Source organism: Engystomops pustulosus, chromosome 4 (genome assembly GCF_040894005.1).
Source record: "Engystomops pustulosus chromosome 4, aEngPut4.maternal, whole genome shotgun sequence".
In the NCBI taxonomy this organism is placed as follows: domain Eukaryota; kingdom Metazoa; phylum Chordata; class Amphibia; order Anura; family Leptodactylidae; genus Engystomops; species Engystomops pustulosus.
This window is the reverse complement of record NC_092414.1, coordinates 87479490-87500105: the sequence shown is the minus strand read 5'-3', so window position 1 is coordinate 87500105 and position 20616 is coordinate 87479490. Positions and strand designations below refer to the sequence as shown.

The following is a 20616-nucleotide window of genomic DNA, read 5'->3' as shown; positions in this document are numbered from 1 at the left end:
TCCTATGTTTTGCAGCAAAATCGCCCGGCTCTGTCCTGGTGCGGCGAGACTGTGTGCTCACCACACTGTGACCGGGTGCCATAGTCATCCATAGAGGTCAGAATGCTGCCGCAAATTGTGCATTTACACAAGCTGTAGAAATTGTGTGTGCAATATACAAATTCTAAGTTGTATATATTGCAAGCAGTCTTCCTGTTTAGTGGACAGCTATCCAATGCAATGAAGAGAAATAATGACAGCCACCATACTGTTCATAAACCAGGTAAGAAATGATAGAACGTTTGCTGTAAAGCTTTCTCTTTAAAAGGTAAATACAAAGTTCCTTTGTTTTATTTTACTCTTCCATACAAACATATCATCTCTACACATCATATCACATCAATAGAATGTGAAGGGGCTTTTGACAAATTTAAACATTTCTTGATTTCAGTTTCACGACTGCTGATGCCTCCTCACCAATACTATATACACAAGCACTCCAAAGCGATTCTACCATGCCAAGCCCTTTGGAGCTTTTGCTTTTCCCTTTTTCCCCCGTTTAGACTTCAGCTTCTTGCAATGCCTCTGGTGCATCCATACAGGGTACTGTCCATGCTCATTTAGGAGACTCTTCTTGTTTCGTTTTACATCAGTTTCCATTTTCATGGTGTCACCTAAGGAGAAGAGTAAACAATATTTAACAAAAAAAAAAAAACCCAAACAATGTATACATCACCACCTACAAAGAAAAAGAATCAATTATACTAAACTCTATTAGACCTACATTCAGCTTGATCTCATCTTAAAGATTCTTACAAATACACGTGATAAAGTTTACTGCTCCTCGTTCGGTTGTTACGAGAAGTGAAAATCTTACTGGTATACTTCATGTGGGCCTTGAACAAATATTACAGGAGTTGTTTGTGACAACCCCTGCCCACCATCACCTGTGGTCCCATGAAGTTATCATCTGTTCTGTGGTTAGGAAACAGGGGTTTCATGGAAATATTCCAGTTACGAGTATATTTCTGCATTACATACATACCTAAGGCCGGTGCAGAATTCTATGGCTGTCACAATCTACCCCAAATTAAATAAAGCATGATGTTGGAGGAGTGGTTAAGAGATCAGAGGAGTTGAGAGAATACTTACATTTAAACTAGTGAACTGAATCAAATTCGTAAAAACGTACATGTCCTACTCATATATAGACTGACTGAAATGGTTGGAACGCTAAAACGTAACCTTTATATTATCTATTCTAATACATACCAATATTAGTTAGATTCACAAACAAAAGAACAATATTCCCTACTTTTTCAATAGATAATAATGACAGTTATTCACCATCTTAATTACCAGTCTAGTGATATGATACCCATCTAATTTCTGATGGCCATCTTAACCCCTTACTGCTGCGTGATGTAGTAGTACATCACGTGCCGGCAGTAGGTGATTGAAGAGGGCTCAGCCCTCATACTGCAGCAAACACTTACCACCAACACCCACAATTGGTGCTAGCAGCATTAACCCCTTACCGACACATGACATACTAGTCACACGTCGGCTGCTGGTGAACGGGTTGAGCTCCATTGCCAGTAAGTGTTTGCTGCATATTGCTAGCACCGATCGTGGGTGTAAACCCGTTAATTGCTGCCGGCGGCTTCAAAACCACTATCTTGGTGAAGCTCACTCACCGTGACGTCATCAAGGGGCTGTGGGGCAATCGGTTGCCATGACAGCCTCACTACACAACCCTACTATACAAATTTGGTATCCTTGTGATCGCACCAACCCAAAGAATAAAGACGACACGTTATTTGGGGCCCTCAGTGAAAGCCGCAAAATCCAAACCCACAAGAAAATGTTGCAAATGCGCTTTTTCACCATTTTCACTGCATTTGGAATTTTTTTCCAGCTTCCCAGTACAAGGCACGGAATATTAAATACCATCACTATGAAGTGCAATTCGAAACACAAAAAAATAAACCATCACACAGCTCTTTAAGTAGAAAAATAAAAAAGTGGAAAAGTGAAAAAAATAAAAAAACTAGTAAAATATTGATTTTAATACATACCAATAAAGGTTACATTTTAGAGATCTGAGAATACCTGCTTTAGACGTGTTAACCTCAATGAAGATCTACTTGTTAATATGAAAGATTAACCAAATTATTTACTTTTATCAAAAATTACGAGGGGCGATTGAAGCATAAACTGGATAATTGTCACCAGACAGGTCACAATGAACCACCAATGTGTGGCTAATAAAATAATATTTCCCTGCATACAGATCATAGACAGGGGGATCACACCTTCACATATACACTACACTATAAGTAGTGACCTCAACCATAGACCGAACCCAAACATGCTACTTCCTAGCCATTGTTTATCTCATTCCATCTACTTGCATGGGAACCACTTGGAGTGGCAGCAGGACACAGTATTGAAGCTTCAGCCCATCCACTTGCACTACCCTTCACAGCTGCTACTATACGAAGGCCACGCTGTTAGTTAAAACAGGCTAAATAAAGAGGTACAATTTTTGGGCCCCTTCAAAGAGCTCATTTGAAAGGGGCACAGGGTCAGACCCCCAACGATCCATTATATAAAAACTTTACATTGTATTCAAAACATCTGGTCTTTTGTGGCAAAAAGCAGACCGTTTTCTCTTTACTTCCTTCATAAAAGATCCATAAACGTTGCCATGCAGTACATCACTAACTAAAAGAGACACAACTAAATATGTTACAGTGTTTGTTTTGCAATTTACAACCGTGTACCATGCCCAGAAAATGTCAGCTGAAATTCTCCAGAGGGGCAGCGCACACAGCATGCCCAGGACCCACACTGGATTGTAAATCTGTCTTCTAGGGAGATGAAAACTGATACCACAAAAACAAAAGTCTTCAAATAGACACAATAGTGAGTGTGCCAGGATCTCCCACCACCTCCCGCCCTGCAGACAATCATGTGGATTCATTTCAAAACTAAAAATTCCTTTGTGAAAAGGAAATGTTTTACAGAGATATCTTTAAAGGCTGAGCACACCAGAGGATCCAGACCATAATAAATAATTTTATGACTCTGCCAATACTCTTTTCTATACTTTCAGTTTTTAACCCCCACAACACATACCTTTAGTTCACAAGTAAAACTGAAAATACATGATAGGTCATTAGTAAAAGGTAGGTACAGGATCCAGCCCCAGAGGGCATGGGAACAGATTCCCACAAGAACAGGGATCCCTTTCTCACATAATGAGCCATTGGAGTGTCAGCACCTAGCAGCAATCCCTTAGATAGAGAATGGAGCACACACTCAACCTGTTCTTGTAATCTTGGGTGATCACCGCTATCAATCAGATTGTCATCCCCTATCCATAACATTGAAACTTGGTACAACATCTCTTTATAAAATTTATACCTTGCAAAACGGCAAGATAGTGGAGTTTCGGACATTTGGGCACAATTTTCCATTACGAGGTTAAATGCCAGGTATAACTTATCTGACATTTTGGAACTCGGCGATACCCAACGTGTTTACTGTTTATTTTTATATCGGTTCTAGGGAAAAACCTTTAGAATTTTGTTTGAAACTGTATGTGTGGGGGACAATTATTACCACGGCAAAACTATTAGGGCTCATTTACACGGCCGTTCATGGGGACGTACATACGGCCGCAAATTTAAAGCAGCATATATGTTCCCATAGACGCCAATGGCGGCGGTATGGTGCCACAAATGTGTGGCACCAATCCGTGCCGCACACCGCAAAAACATAGAGCATGCTCTATCTTTCGGCAAGTGTGCGGCTGTGTGCCGCTGTTTCCTATGGAGCGTGTGAATGTGCCCTATTATGGGTAGGATATAAACAAAATAAACATCCTAGATAATGGCTATTTTGTTTAATATATTTGCATTAATGCATCCAAAGGGAGTAAAATACAAGATGCAAATTGAACATAAAAAGCGCTCACCTTCTGCAGCTTCCACTTCTACAGTAGCCTTCTCCTTCACTTTATCAGCCGTCACAACAGTCGCAATTTCTTTCACATCTTCCATCAACACATCAGCATTTGCCTTTGCCAAAACATTTTTTAAGCGAGCAAGTTCTTTGGGTGCATTTTTCTTCCTCTTCTCGGCCCGCATCTTCCTCTTCCATTTACTTCTAAGACTTTTAGCCATTTTAATCGGTGCTGGTAATAATAGGAAACAATTGGTTACTGTATGAACACTGAAGATTATGTAATGAATAGTGTAAAAAAGATAAACTATATGTGCAGCATCGGCCTGAGCCTTGGGCATCAAAGCCCCTCACAATACACTGCTGAGTGGAGGGGTAGAAGCCTCGTCTTATCCTGTATAGAGACTGACCAATTTCAAGATTTTCTTGCAAGCATTTTAAAAACCCTAACAGGAAGGTAATTGTAACCTTAAGTGACCTGCAGAACACAATCTAGTTCTAAATACTTAGTTTTCCCATGTATATCGCTGGTTAAGAGCTTATTTTCTGCACTGCTACTGATCGTTTCCATTTGGGGTACCTAAATGTATTGATTAAATTATATTTACTCTTTGTGGAGAGGATGCGAAATGACCTAAAGTTTTTAGAAAGAAGGGAACTGCATTTTTATGCAACTTGATAGGGATTTTACTGCACTCACAAAGTGGTTTAAATAATGGATTTCCTTTAGACTTTTGGGCTTTATGAACGTGGAGATAACTAGGGGAGGTTTTTGGTATTTGTGTTACATTAAAAAAGATTTAAAAGCAATATAAGAAAAATGGTTGCTGCCTTCGGATACCAATATAGGGTTAATGTTGGCATGACTGGAGGCCTCCACTAGATCTGACTTCCATGGCAACACATCGGCACCCTCTACTAAGTGGTTCACCAATGCAGAACAGATCTTCTTGTTACAAGTTTACACCTGCTTTTAGAAAGTTCCATTACACATTCCGTTAAAGGGGTTGTCTCATCTTAGGAAGTTATCCCCAATCAACAGGATAGGGGATAACTACTTTATGAGTGAGGTTCCAACAGCTTGGACGATCACGAAAACTGGATGGCCCAGAAATTAGGAGAACAGGGATACAATTACGCCCTGCCATTCCATTCAAGATCCCCATTCTAATTGTGGGGGGGGGGGGGGGGGGGGCCCTGCTCTCAAGATCGTTGGGGGTCCCAGCTGTCTGACCCTTAGCGAATAGGAAGTTAACCCCCATCATGTGGATTGTAGATAACATCCTAATTGGGACAACCCTTTAATAGTGGAAAAATATTGAAGCAGTCTGCTTCTTATTTCACACTTGTAATAAAGAGGGGTCTGTAATTGGTATTACCACACACTAATGATGTTGCAACATGAAGGATCTGTACGTCATGGTGCACAAAATTAGCTCTCATTGTGATGCTTCTAAAAGGTTCAAAACTTTCAGATCAGGATTCCATGTAGTGCCATATTTTCCACATCATTACTCCCTCTGCTGGATATTACAGGATCTATGAAGCATGATTTTCCCAGATGACAGCAAGAACCGCTAAATTATACATGCCTGAACAAGCAGTTTTAAAGGAAACCTACCACTTAGAATGGCAGGGGTAAGCTGTAAGTACCGAGCACCAGCTCAGGGTGAGCTGGTGCCGGTACTTACTTTCGTTAGTGTTATAAACCGCGGTTTTAACACTTTTTAAACTTTAGAGCAGAAGACGCTTCGGCGCTGCGTGCGCACGATCGTGCCTGCGCCTCCATAGGAAATAGCAGAGATGTTGCGCGCGCACGGTCGCGCGCAGCGCCGAAGCCCCTTCTGCTCTAAAGTTTAAAAAGTGTTAAAACCGCAATACCGCGGTTTATAACACTAACAAAAGTAAGTACCGGCACCAGCTGTCCCTGAGCTGGTGCCCGGTACTTACAGCTTACCCCTGCCATTCCAAGTGGTAGGTTTCCTTTAAGCTTTGAAACAAAAAACTTTTCTTGGACTTCTGCAGCTCTGCACTTCAGTGTCAGCGGCTTTGGCTAAACACAGCCGGTAAAATCACTAGAAGCCACCATGTATCAGGTCGGGTCACATGAGAGTCAATTAGCCCAAATTCTTTGAAGTGCCGAAGGGTTACATTGCCTAATGATTTAGCAACTCCATAGAGGACATGCATCTTTAGTTTGATGGTTTTATTCTCTTCTTTTTGTTGGTTGAGTTTTTGGGACTTTTTAGGTGCATTTTTGGGAATATTCCAGGATCTTTAGAAGTAAGCCGGTTTGCAATGTTTAGCAACTTTTTAGGTGCAAAACACAGTACAACTGACTCCATGCTTGGTTCCACGCAAGCACCTAAAAAGTTGCTAAAAAAAAACCTTAAGAGAAAAAGTGGGGAAAAAAAAACATATCACCGGAAAATTTAAAAAGATGTATAAGACTGGTAAAGTATCCTGCCTTCAGACAACTTTAACCGGTTAAGGGCCCTTTCCTGGTTTTTCATGTCCATTTTTCACTCCCCCACCTTCAAAAATCTATAACTTTTTTATTTTTACACGTAAAGAGCTCTGTGACAGCTTGTTTTCTGCGTAACAAATTGCACTTCATAGTGATGGTATTAAATATTCCATGCCATGTACTCGGAAGCAGGAAAAAAAATCCAAATGCAGTGAAAATGGTGAAAAAATGCATTTGCGCCATTGTGGGCTTGGATATTACGTCTTTCACTGAGCGCTCCAAATGACAAGTCTACTTTATTCTTTGGGTCGGTACGATTAAGGCGATACCAAATTTGTATCGTTTTTATAATGTTTTCATACATTTACAAAAATTAAAACCTCCTATACAAAAAATATTTTTTTTGATTTTGCCAACTTCTGGCGCTAATAACTTTTTTATACTTTGGTGTACGGAGCTGTGGGTGGTGTCATTTTTTGAGAAATTTGATATTTTCAATGATATCATTTTTAGGACTGTACGACCTTTTGATCACTTTTTATCGATTTTTTTATATTTTTCAAAATGGCAAAAAAGTGCTATTTTCGACTTTGGGCGCCATTTTCCGTTACGGGGTTAAACGCATTGAAAAACCGTTATATTTTGATAGATCGGACATTTTCGGACGCGTCGATACCTGAGGTGTTTATGATTTTTACTGTTTATTTATATTTATGTCAGTTCTAGGGAAAGGGGGGCGATTTGAAATTTTAGTTTTTTATTATAATTTTTTTTTTAAACTTTTTTTTATTTTTACTATTTTTCAGACTCCCTAGGGTACTTTAACCCTAGGTTGTCTGATCGATCCAATCATATACTGCCATACTACAGTATGGCAGTATATGGGGATTTTCCTCCTCATTCATTACAATGTGCTATCAGCACATTGTAATGAAGGGGTTAAAACGAAATAGCCTCGGGTCTTCGGAAGACTAGGCTACCATGGAGACGGACCCATGCGGCGCTATCTTTTTGAGGCTGCCGGCACCTTTGCACCGATCGCGGGTGTTACCGGTGAGCCTTTGCTGCAATAGCCCGTGAGCCCTCTCCATGCAGCGCAACCCGACCACCGCCGTGAATACACGGCGGGCGGTCGCGAACTGGTTAAAACATTTGCAAAGGAAAACAAATGACACATGTGCCCCATGAGTTTTAGGATACGATCACTTTTTCAGATAGAGTTATCAAAGCCAAAAGCAGGTGTGGATCGTAATGGGTGGAAAAACATATCACTTAAAGGGGTTGTCCGAGTTCTTTAAAAAAACGCTAAAAGTGGCCGGGACAGGGCTGCTTTAAAAAAATAAAGATGTACTTAGCTCCCGGTGCCCTCCCGTATCCAGCGCTGCTGTCGCTCCGGGCGCCATGTAAACAAACATGGCCGCCGGAGCAGCGCTGGATTCAGCTTCCGGCCGGCCGTGGCCGGGTACGCCTATCCGTCCCTATACACAGCATTGTGTATGGGGGCCGGAAGGTTGTCGGGTCCGGCCGGAACTGAGTCCAGCGCTACTCCGGCGACCATGTTTGTTTACATGGCGCCCGGACCGGAGCGACAGCAGCGCTGGATACGGGAGGGCACCGGGAGGTAAGTACATCTTTATTTTTTTTAAGCAGCCCTGTCCCGGCCACTTTTAGCTTTTTTTAAAGAACTCGGACAACCCCTTTAATGGTGCTACTCTTTTTCACTCCAATCATAGTTTGGACATCAGAAACTGCATCTGAACACCTCATATGAACAGTAATAACCCTGTGCTGTCCCTCATCTCTCAGTCCTGCTGTACACAATTTCATTTGCCCCTAGACACGACCCTGTAACTGCTGACTTAGAGACGCCATTCCTGTGTGACACCGTGCTGCTGAGATTTCCGTTTCTGCTCCCTGCAGTACAGCAAAGAGCTCACAGACACTCACTTGCTGCCAGCAAACACATTGCGGGCACAGAGAAGCTGCAAACTACCAGCAGATAAGTGATCTGGGGGAGGGGATGGCAGGCACATATCTGTGAGAACAGATATGTAGAAGAGCTGACAGTGTAAACGTCTGCCAGCCTCTCTGTCATAACTGTGTATAGTAGGCATCATAATCCCTCTTACTATGTCAGTGTGTTAGTACAGAAGCCAGGTGAAAGTGTACATACACCTGTACCCTGATAATGTAACCACATTTTCACCCCACAGAACAAGATGGATCATGAAGTGTCTGCTTTGAGAGTCTCCGCCCACACCCTGGGATTTTGTACTGACCACCTAAGGGAATGATAGGAGCTATAACAGAAATAAAACTGAGTAAAATCGTGAAGTAAAGGGTTAAAAATGATCTTTGATGTGTTAACATCAATAGGGGATTGAAATTTTAGAATTTTCTTTTGTGGGAAAACCCCTTTAAGCCTCAGAGGCTTCCTCACCGGAAAGTTCAACTTGCCCTGTGTTGACTCTCACAGGCGAGTCCTCCTTCCAGTTCAACAAAGTTTTGTATCAAAGTGCAACATCCCCCACCGGGGCCTAGCCTTTTCTGATGACAGCCGTAGTAGCAGGGACCAGACGGAGGCAGACGTTGAACAAAAATAACTTACAGTTCTTTATTGGAACCGACAGGAACAGTAGCAACGTGCCTTAACAGAATGGTGGAATGCTGGAGATGTAGTTGGAGGGAGCCACAGGATGGATCATCAGCCTGGATGCAAAGGGCAGGCTGGGAGATAGCGGTGTCCTAGTAGGATGCTTCAGCTTGTCCTGGATTGCTTCAGGTATCACCCTTGAAGGTAGGATGATACCCCTTTCCTCTCACTAAATAGCTATTAGCTCCACTCCTCAGACAGGGAGCTGGGCTCACCTGCTCTGGTCTGGTGTGCTGGCTGCACAGACTTGCTTAGCTGAACTGAGCTGTGTCAGCTCTAGCCTAAGACTGACTTCTAGAAGTTTCCTGACAAGGGGTTTTGTTACTCCCACTGGTCAGGTAGTGGCTACTCCTCCAATTACATCTCAGCTCACAGAAACAAAGTGTAACACCTGTGATTGGTTGCTGTAATTACATCACAGAAAACAATTAACTCCTGCCTTACCAGGCAGGTTCTACCCCTGCAGTGCTCATCTGTGTCATGTAGTTATTATGTAGTGACCTGCTGTGGGGTTGATCAGACCTTACACAGGCTGCAAGCTACATGGTGGGGCGTATTCGCAACCACCTCTCTGCCTTGCATCGGCGAGGGTGTTGCGAAAGCTTCCACTTATTCTCTTCTTATGTATGCAATCCCCTTATATGTACAGCAGCATGAAAATTACATGAACGGAGCCTTTTTTTTTTTTTGTTTGTTTTTAAATGCATCTTGTGTAATGCGGAAAGTAAAGAATGGAAAAGGTAGTGACTACATTTGGCCAAAATTAAGTAACAGTGCAAAATAACGATACAGGGGAGATTTAATGAGAATGGCATTTCTAACACCCTCAATCAGGCATCTTATATCCACACAACTGAACAGTAGGACATAGACTTATTGACAATTTTCTTTAGATAATCCAAGAAAACACTTGAAACTAAATCAGCCTGTTGCCGCTGGACCTTTCTACAGTTTTATGCCCCTGGGATTGGACCAGGATCTTTCCATCCAGCAGATTTTAGGACAGAAGACTCAAAATCACAGAGTTGGTGCCAGTATTGCAGATCAGCAATATATAAGTGAGCCTTAACATGGTCAGGAGGGAAGTGCTTTTCTTAAGAAAGCAAAAGCCCCCCACCTACCCCCGGAGCCCCCTGTATGACAATCTCTTTAGTCTTGGTTCAGGCCTCAGCTACCCATTACTTCCATCAGTGTGAGGAATCAGGACGTCTGAGAGACTAATACACATATGGATAGAAACCAGTCTTCCTGTAAATACAAATACTGAGGTTTAAAGTTACAGAAACAGGATAGAAGTTGCCCCCAGATAACCCTGTAAATACAAATATTGAGGTACAAAGTTACAGAAACAGGATAGAAGTGACCCCCAGAATCCTCTCCCATTAACCCATTCCTCGTATACCAAAACTAGGTGGTAGTTATAATATAAGAGACTGCTCACTTCTCTCCCACGGCGCTTCAGCACGACACTCAGGTCCCACGCTGCAGAGTGAACTACCCCGGATGTGCTCTACACTAGGGAAAGTTGCGTAAACACTGGACACTAGAGGCCAAACTGCTACGTATGTCTCTTGTGGAGTGCCGCCATTTTTCTGGAGACACTTCACTCTATCGCTTTGCTAAGGCTGAGCGCTACAATCACAGTAGACGTGAGACACTTTTATTTTCTAGTCACTGGCAACGTGTCTAGCTCCTGTTACAGGATGAAGGAGGAGTATAGATGGTCACAAGCTGTTACCTCATCACACAACACCTCCCTCTCATTGCTAATAGTGACAAGGAAGTGTCACACGGATGTGGTAGTGTCATAGACGGTGGTGATAATGGCGACTGAGGATCGCTACCCCCGGTCCTCCATCGAGGATGACTTCAACTACGGCACCAACGTGGCTTCGGCCAGTGTCCACATCCGTATGGGTAGGAGGTTACTGCTTCCAGACAGCTGTCTTCTATGCTCAGCACCTTTATATGTATAGTATATAGAATGTATGTGTAGATGAACGTGGTCATTATCGCACTGTCTGATTACAGGCAAATTCCTGTGCGTCATCCAGCATAACCATTTCCATAGACTTCTATAGTAATGACAAGTGGTAACCACAGCCCTATGTTATGGCAATGGCCATGTCTCATACTGCTTCACCATATAAAGATGTTATTATTTCTCCAACAATAACTTTCTCCTGTGTTTTCATGGCACAGCTTTTCTCCGGAAGGTCTACACTATATTGACAGTACAAGTTCTTCTGACCACCATCACAGCTGGAATCTTCCTTTACTTTGAAGCTATCCGGGCATATGTCCATGAAAGGTGGGTTTTGTACAGAAGTCCTAGATTGTACTGTTGTTGTACACGATACTGCTTTTATCTCAATCCTACAATGACTGCCAATAGTAGTAACTTTTATCTTCTCAATACTCAACAATTATATGCACACAGTGGTGTCACAGCAACGGGTTAATGCACACAGTGGTGTCACAGCAAATGGGGTAATTGGGGCTGTGGAGTCAGTAAGCCAAACCTTCAACTTCTCAATTTCTTGAACTCCAGCTCTATCGGAATTGTCACCAAATCTGACTCCACAGTCCTGTTTTTCTGGTCCCTCTAGCAGTGCTTGAGATAAATGTGACCATTCCTTCTCAATGCCTTCTTCCTCTAATCCGGCGGTGGTAAACCTTTTACACACTGAGTGCCCAAACTACAAGCAAAACCCATGTATTTTTCGCAAAGTGCCAATGCGACAATTTAAGCAGTAATTTATTACTCCCTGCGCTTTCACAGGTTTAAATTGTATGGGCACCCAAGGACACCAGTAAAGAAGAAGAAGAAGAAGTTTGGATTAATAGCTTAGCTTCCTTCTAGGGTCCTGGACTGCCTGGGACTGCAAGAGGCCTTGAGGGCTGTCTGGCGAACTCTGTGATGGTGTGGGTGCCCATTGAGAGGGCTCTGAGTGCCCCCTCTGGCACGCCTGCCATAGGTTCGCCACCTCTGCTCTAATCTATAGTAAAGGAGCTTCACTCCTGAACATGTACATAAAGTGCAGCACACATTCACTTCAGCTGGGCTGTGCGACGCACGTGGCGGCGTCACGGCGCGTGGCTGGGGGGGTGCATGCGGTCAGGTAATGCACACTGTGGTGTCACAGCACGAGTGGTTGTGTAATGCACACTGTGGTGTCACAGCACGAGTGGTTGACACCAAAACTCCATGTATTATTTACTGTAGACATATGATTTGTATCAAGGGTTGGGATGTGGTTATTAAAAAGTGAATGTGAATTTAAGGCATAGATAATTGGACATGACTTTAAATCTTCTACCAAACATCTGCAGTACTAGCCAGATTTCTCACACTGTTTTCTGGTGTTTTCCAGCCCTAGTTTGCTTCTGATCTCTGCCCTTGGATCCTTGGGTACGATCATCGCCCTGACAATTTATCGACATCAGCATCCTGTGAACCTGTACCTGCTGTTTGGATTTGTAAGCTTGTTTTATCATTGTATATAAAGTCTTATGTATAATGTGGCATTTCAGCTTGTAGTTTTTTTGCCATTAGAATGTTGTTGCGGATTGTTAATATATCCTTTCATATATAATTCCATATTAATTCTATTTAAGGCCTGTCTGGAGAGAAATAATTTCATATACTCCTGTATTTGCTTTTCATATACTCCTGGGGGTCCGTGGTACCTCTGTCGCTCCCCGAGATGAGGGGGGCAGATGGCTGCGCATGTCCGCTCTGCTCCATTTATCTCTCTGGAGATGACTGAGATTGCCGAGCGCAATCACAGAAAAACCAAAACCGACTAAGTTATCTAATCCTACTGGCTAAAATGTAAAATGCGCATCAAAGTTAAGTTATATATTAAGACCAATGCTGTAATACAGTCAGAATGTGTGAATAAGTCTGTATAAAAATTCAGCTCCGCGCCGTGAACATCTTCACTAGAAATCAATGGGAGGGCTGTTTGTACAGCTAACTCGTGGCCAAAGCATGCACGTACATGTACAGCGCAGAGGTGTGGGGAGTGCTGCATATAGCAGCAAATACCCGCAATCGCAGGTATCAACCCCTCAGATGCCTCAAAGCACTTAAAAACCGCTGACACCATTTTGGATCCGATCGTTTGCCATGACAGCCAGACCCAAGGCTGTCTGGTTTCTGCAGATTTGTTACAATGAGACAATGGCTCACTGTAAAGAATACTGTGCTAAAATGCCATACCCTGCAATACAGCAGTATTGTACTATAGGGTAGGAAAAATCAGACCATCTAGGGTTAATGTACCCTAAAGTGTCTAAGAAATAGAAAAATAACTGTTTAAAAAAAGTAAAAAAAAAAAAAATTAAAACCTAAAAGTTTAAATCACTCCCCTTTCCCTTGATCGAAAGAGGCTACTGGGGTAGCTGCACCGTGTAGCACTGTGTAGCTTCAGCTCTGGCTACTCCACACCCCGTAGCCTCTTTCAGCAATTTGTACATTTTTTATTGTCCTAATATGCAAACTTGTCAGGCACTGAAGGATTAGCCCTAAAAAGGGCTCAAATTGCATTCATGAGAGGAACCTGCCAACAGATCTACCTTAATAGATAGATCAGAGATGTTAGGATTCCTTTAAGGGGTTATAGAAAAAGGAAAACAATATTTGTAATAAAAAATTTTATATTAAAATTGGTTAAACATGATCAACAATCTTTATGAACCTCAAATTTGAACAATAAAAACCACAGGTCTCTCTGCAAAAAATAAGCCCTCCTACAGCCACATTGAGAAAAAGATTCAAAAGCTAAAGCTCTTTTAAAAGGATTGTGAATTTTTTTCCCCAAAGGGATTTCATTATGCAAGTGAAGGTCATTTAAAAACAAAAAAAAATAGGTAAAAGGCATGAGGAAAAAAAACCTGTAAAATAGCCTGGGCAATAACATAGAAAACAGGTGCGGAGATAAGGGGTTAAGGGGCTCCCCTTTTGCATCAAACTTCTGATCAGCACAGGTGCCATGTGTCAGACCTGATTATTTATTTATTTTTTATCTGATTTTATTTATTTATTTTTTCTCCTTGACCACCAAAGGGTGCTTTCGCACATGGTGTTTCGGATGCATCAGAACGCATGCGTTTTTAAATGTTACAATGATTTTTGCTACTCCTGGAAGCATCCAGAGTAGCCAAACATATTGTTACATTTAAAAATGCACGTCTTTCGACACACGTTTTGCCGCATCCAAAAATGCCACCCCTGAGGGTGCGTCCACATGTTCAGTTTTAAGATGCCAAAAGCAGGTATGGATGATAATAGGTTGAAACAAATAATTGAAAGGTGCTGCTCCTACTTCTACTTTTACTCCGTTCAAGATTTGGGCATCAAAAACTGCATCTAAAAAACTGAACGTGTGGACGCACCCTAAGGCTGGCGGCACACGTGGCGTTTTGAACCCATTTTTGGGCCGTTTTTAAGCAGTCCGTTTTTTTAAAAACACATCCGTTTTTTGACCGGTTTTACCAATTATCTTAATTAAAACGGGTCAAAAACTGATGCATTTTTTACAGACTGCTTAAAAATGGCCCAAAAACGGGTTAAAAAACGCCTGGTGTGCCGCCGGCCTTGGGGTGCAGTCACACATGGTATTTAACGCATGTGTTTCACAATGCATTGCAACGGCTGAAATGAGATTTGCCTAAATAAACAGCTGGTAACATTTGCGTTTGTAACTGTTAACACACACGTTAGCAAGATGAGATTGTAGCCACGTGCAAGTATCTGATGGGAAATCTGGAGACATTGCTTATACTTATAGTTTGATATTTTTCTTTGCAGACCTTCTTGGAAGCCATAACAGTTGGTATTGCAGGTAGGTAGAATTTCTTTCTAACATTGGCAGTAGCCAATTGTAGTTATATCTTCACTTATTTTTTTTCTTATTTTATCTCTAGTGACATTTTATGATGTGGCTGTAGTTCTTCAGGCCTTTATACTGACGACCGCTGTTTTTCTTGGTCTTACTGCATTCACACTGCAGTCAAAGAGAGACTTTAGCAAGTTCGGAGCTGGGTATGTTTGTTTTCTTACGTTCCTGAAATACACACCTAGCAAAATATTTTTAGTGTTTGTAAATTAAAATGGTTATCTAAGCGCCCGAGGAGACGCTTGCTTAGCAGGTTCAAGTCTAATTGTGTACAGAAGCCCACTGTTGTGTGCTAAGCTAAAATGTAATGGACTAAAAGGTGTTTTCTGCCAATCCAGCGCTGCTCACCCCACGGCGCCGTATTCCGGGGAAAGATAGGACATGTCGTAGCTTTCTCCCGGGTACGGAATGGTATGGTGCCGCACGTGCACCCATTGCCAGCCCATGGGGGATATATATATATATACGACATAATACGTGTGAATGTGGTCTTAGAGGTTTAAAGGGAACCTGTCATCCAGAACAGGCACAGTAAACCTATCTTGTACGTAACCCAGGGACTGCCTATATTTAGAATATAGCACTTCTATACTCATTTGCATATATGGCAGATAATTTTAGGTGATATGGGGATGACTATTAACCCTTTACCAGCAGGTGTTCCTGGTGTGAGGGTTAAAATTCTGGTGACAGGTCTTCTTTAAGGTGATGGATAACAGAAAATAGTCAACTGCATTATGTCCTTCATTTAGCCACTTCAGTTGATTTGTCTATGTTGTTTTTCTATGGGTCTGTTCACATGTCTTTTTTTTTTTCAAGGATGTGCAGATTGAGAAAAAAATTTCTTCATGCACTATATTTTTCTCATTTGCGGACCATGGACTTCAATAGAAGTCGGTGGATCAGCAAAAGAAAAAACAGATGACAAAAAAATGGAAACATATGAATCCATTAACAATATGGACTGTATACAGACATAACACGTCAGTGATTTTGCAGATGCACAGCAGACACGCCTGTCTGAATGAGCCCTAATCTAGTTATATTATTTCTTTTTTACCCAAATAGAAATTGAACTATATAACCATTAAATAATGTTAGGCCGCATTCACACGACCCTATGGTGGAGCTTGCAGACGTACATATGTCGTCGTCGTCCCATACACTGCAATGGCCTCACTGATGTGACACTGTACCGCTCTGTACATGGAAGAAGGAAAGCCGTGCATTTATATGGAGAGGGGAGGGGTCGACTGTCCTCCTCTCCATCGTAACGGACATATGCCCTACGTTCGTGTAAATGCGGCTTTACAGTGCCTGTAAATGGCACTTCAAAGATAAGCAGCAGAACAGCAGCTGTTATTATTTTGTATGCAACAATTCTTTACAATTGTGAAGAGAGGTAAAATGTATGCAACTAACCAGAAGAATTTGTATGTAATTTGTTATTGCAGGCTTTTTGCTGGTTTGTGGATCTTGATTATTGCTGGATTTCTACGGGTAAGTAGCTTTAGTCATTAGCATAAGATCACTAGTCTTAATAGAAATCAATTGCTTGCCTTTTCGCCACTGAACCCAGATTATCTATCTATTTATCTATCTTCCTTCTTGTGTGACTTGTTCACATCACATGGCCAAATCCTGTGTTTTGGCATCTAGCTAAAGATGAAAATCTTAGCTTTAATGTGTAACTAAACTTTTGAGCAAGTTTGCATAAATCAATAGTGCTGATCATGATGGTAAACCTTGTGATATTTGTTTATTTGTCCTGTTTTTTTTCATCCCCTTCTTCTTGCTTTCTTCTTTGCAGTGTTTTTACATTGGTTTTCCCTTCCTTGCTCACAGCTTATAGAAAAGGAGAGGCTAATAACTTTTCTAATGATACGCAGTCACTTAATTCAGCTTTCTAAGGGCTTGTCCACATGCCCGTATGCATTTTTTGGCCTAGTTCTTGCAACTGCAAAAACTGACATATGTCTTCTGTATATCACCCAGATGCCACCATAAGGGAGCCCTATCCACAAACAAACTAGTAGAGATCTATATATAGTGGGACATGTATCTGAAAGCAGAACTTTTCTGGTTTCACATGGCATCCAATCAGAACATGGCTGTAATTGACTAAACAGTTGTAGGAAAATGAAAGCGGATTGGCTGCCATGGACTACTAGAACAGTTCTGCTCTCACTTCTCTTAAAGGGCACCTACCACCACAAATCTACCTATAAAGGTAGATTGGGTGGTAGGTGGATCAATGGGACGTGAGGATAGCCCTTTTAAGGGCTAATCCTCACGTCCCTGCACTTTTTTAATAACTTTTATTAGATATTTATTCAAATTTACTTATGCGGCTACTGGGGCGTGGAGTAGCCGCATATGAGATTACACGAGGCGGCTACTCCACGCCCCGGTAGCCACTTTACCCCTCCTACTCACCCATCTTCGGCGCGCAGCTCCGCGTACCTGCGCGCCCTCGTCCGGCGATCCTGCCGTCTGCGCATGCGCAGAAGAGCAGGCCCGCGCCTGTTTCGGAGTAGTGACCGCGCAGGCGCGGGCCTGCTCTTCTGCGCATGCGCAGACGGCAGGATCGCCGGACGAGGGGGCGCGCAGCTACGCGGAGCTGCGCGCCGAAGATGGGTGAGTAGGAGGGGTAAAAAGGCTACCGGGGCGTGGAGTAGCCGCCTCGTGTAATCTCATATGCGGCTACTCCACGCCCCAGTAGCCGCATAAGTAAATTTGAATAAATACCTAATAAAAGTTATTAAAAAAGTGCAGGGACGTGAGGATTAGCCCTTAAAAGGGCTATCCTCACGTCCCATTGATCCACCTACCACCCAATCTACCTTTATAGGTAGATTTGTGGTGGTAGGTTCCCTTTAAATCTTGCTCAAAGGATTGCATAGCCTTTACCTTTTTTCTGTCGCCTATATCCACTAGTCCCTAACTCTGTATGAAGCAGAGTAGGAAACCGTATCCCTCCTAGCATATATATCCTATATAATATAAACTTTATATTCTCCCTTCATATGAGATTTGAGTCTTCCTGAGAGATATTAGAAGGATTTTATGACATAAGCCAAAATATACCAACGTGATGGATGCCAAAAGAGCACTTTTTGGTTAAATGAGCGCCTATGGATATGTGTCGGGAGCTTTTCCTATGCCTAAGCTAAATATGAGGGAGTGAGAACAAGGCACATTGCAGTTTGGGATCTAGGAAAAAGTTAAATTGGATCATGTGATGTCATACAGGTATAGGCTTGTTTGTATTGCAGAGAGTAATGAGAGATGTAAGGGATAATGTGCTGTGCGCCTGAGTGACCATTTATTCATTATAGGGTATTAAATATATTGTATATAAAAAAATTACAATAAAAGTATTTTAGAAATGTTTATTATAACCAAATAAAAGTGTATTACAGTTTTTTTTGTTTTTTAATTAAAGGGAACCTGCCCTGTCATCCGGAAGGTCATTTTTACATGATGACGGGTTCCAGTAGCCTCTAGCATGTTGATTTAAAAAATGTATTTGTCGTGCACATTACCTGGCTCCCTGCCAGCAGTCCATATGGTACAAGTTGCCGTCCCTTCCCTCCCCTGCTCCCTCCTCGCTGCAATTCTCGTTTGAGCCTCAGGACACAACACACACCCCTGGCAGGAAGCCAGATAATGTTAAAGAAAAAGCTGTGGAATTATTAAGATGCACAACAAAAGCATTTTTGAAATCAACAAATGTCATGTCTGCAAAAAAAATCCACATACGTATACAGTCCAAATGTAGACTGTAACGTATCCCCACCCAGGATTTCTTTGTCCGTATGGACATAAAAATTAGACAGCAAAATACCTGGTTTCTCAGCATCACCTGATTAAAAAATAAAGGACCCGACACAAATGTCATCAGCGTGCTATTAATTTTTTGCAGACCCATTAACTTCTATTCCTATCTGTGATCCGCATGTGAAAAAATAGTGCATACTGCAATTTTTATTTTTTTTTCACACAGACCACAAGTCAGAGAATAGAGACATAAGAAACAATGGGTCGGTATGCACAAAAAAAATTACAGATTGCATACAGACATGAAAAATGCCTGAATGAGCCCTGAGTCAGTCTGCTAGCAGTGAAAGTCACTGATGGCATACAGACATGAATCATGCAAGTGTGAAAGAGCCCTTGATGATCTTGGGAGATGTTGTGGTCCATTAATTACATTAACTCCCATTGGAGTTGTCAAGTTTTAAACAAACTTACCATTACATTTTTCAGCAGACATAAAAATGCCGAAATTCCTGTGTATGTGCCGAAATATTTGTGATGGAAATTGGCAACCAATAACTATATATCTGCAGCAATGATGGTATTAAGATCTCTGCATTTTCTTTTCCCAGTTTTTCTTTTACAGTGAGACCTTTGAACTCGCCATGGCTGCTGGAGGAGCCCTGCTCTTCTGCGGGTTTATCATCTATGATACACATCTGCTGATGCACAAACTGTCCCCAGAAGAGCACATCTTGGCTGCCATCAACCTCTATCTTGATATGATAAATCTTTTCTTGCATCTGCTTCGCCTACTAGAGGCTCTCAACAAGAAATGAGCTGCAGTGTTCTTGTGTAATAAATGTCCATCTGTGGGTTCATTTTTACCAGTCTTATTACTTTGCACATCGGTTCTATAACTATTATGTATTATTAAAGTGCAAATACCACTAGGATGAAGGACTGTATGCAAATGAACCTGAGGGGCTCTAGGCTCTATAGATGTTAATGGAGCCTAGAGCCCCTCATGCTCATTTGCATACTGTCTTTCATCCTGATGGTAGATGTCCTTTAAGGGATTAGTATCTGAGTACAGTGCTTAGCCATCTATGGATATTTCAGAATGCAGTGAGAGACTCAGGACTACTACAAGTAGGGGATACGTCTTGTATAGGGAGCAGCCCCATTAATCCAAATGAAAAAAGGCTGTATTATACCATTAGAAACTCTTTCTAAACATGTGCAGATATAAAATAAATGCTTCTTAATCCCCATCTTACTCTCTTTCCAGTGCTTCCCGTGTTCTTTATTGGTTGACTGGCAGGGAATCTGGGAAGCCTCAGAATGGGCGTAGTATGATATTAGAAAAGTAATTACTATTTTTAATGCATTCCCAGCCTATAAAAAAGAGCTTTCTGGTTAGACCACCCTTTTTAATCCTGAAAATCCGGTTCTTTTTTTTTTTTTTTCACCCCCTAAGATTTATTAGACTTACAATGTTCACAGTATGTGCTTATAAAGAAATCCTTCTGATACATGTATACAGTTCTACAATATAAAGTATTGTTTTGCTTTCCTACTTTACATTTACTTTTTGAAAATGTGATTTCTTAATTGATTTGATTTATTAATTAATTTTCAGTCTGTATTTGAAAGCTTGATCTAGAATAAAATATGTATTTATTTCTATACAAAATAAGGGAGTCTAATGAGATTTTGATTGTTGCATGTTATTTCATTTCTTCTGACACATCTATTGGATAATGAATGCAACAGTAAGTCTTCTGTGAAAATAAAGTTGTTTTTTAAGGATCTTTGCACATGTCTCTGTTTTACTTGGGTAAATTTAAATAAAAAATGGGGTGGTGATGGGGAAAAGCAGAACA

General features: G+C 41.6%; 2 protein-coding genes across 3 annotated transcripts; one reads left to right on the top strand and one right to left on the bottom strand.

The window, feature by feature from the left end:
* Positions 1 to 293: 293 nt before the first annotated feature.
* LLPH (LLP homolog, long-term synaptic facilitation factor) lies at positions 294 to 10666 on the bottom strand. The gene is made up of 3 exons (XM_072146622.1): positions 10510 to 10666; positions 3962 to 4180; positions 294 to 653 (listed from the first exon to the last, which is right to left on the bottom strand). The coding sequence occupies exons 2-3, from the start codon at positions 4167 to 4169 to the stop codon at positions 490 to 492; spliced, it is 372 nt and encodes a 123-aa protein (XP_072002723.1). The 5' UTR covers positions 4170 to 4180; positions 10510 to 10666; the 3' UTR covers positions 294 to 489.
* Positions 10607 to 20547, top strand: TMBIM4 (transmembrane BAX inhibitor motif containing 4). Of its 2 annotated transcripts, none has more exons than XM_072146621.1 (7): positions 10607 to 10717; positions 11271 to 11379; positions 12443 to 12548; positions 14884 to 14917; positions 15000 to 15117; positions 16426 to 16471; positions 19363 to 20547. In XM_072146621.1, the coding sequence occupies exons 1-7, from the start codon at positions 10633 to 10635 to the stop codon at positions 19567 to 19569; spliced, it is 705 nt and encodes a 234-aa protein (XP_072002722.1). In that variant the 5' UTR covers positions 10607 to 10632; the 3' UTR covers positions 19570 to 20547. The 2 variants fall into 2 exon arrangements, with proteins under 2 accessions (XP_072002722.1, XP_072002721.1); XM_072146620.1 differs by lacking the exon at positions 10607 to 10717 and adding an exon at positions 10763 to 10985.
* Positions 20548 to 20616: the final 69 nt, after the last annotated feature.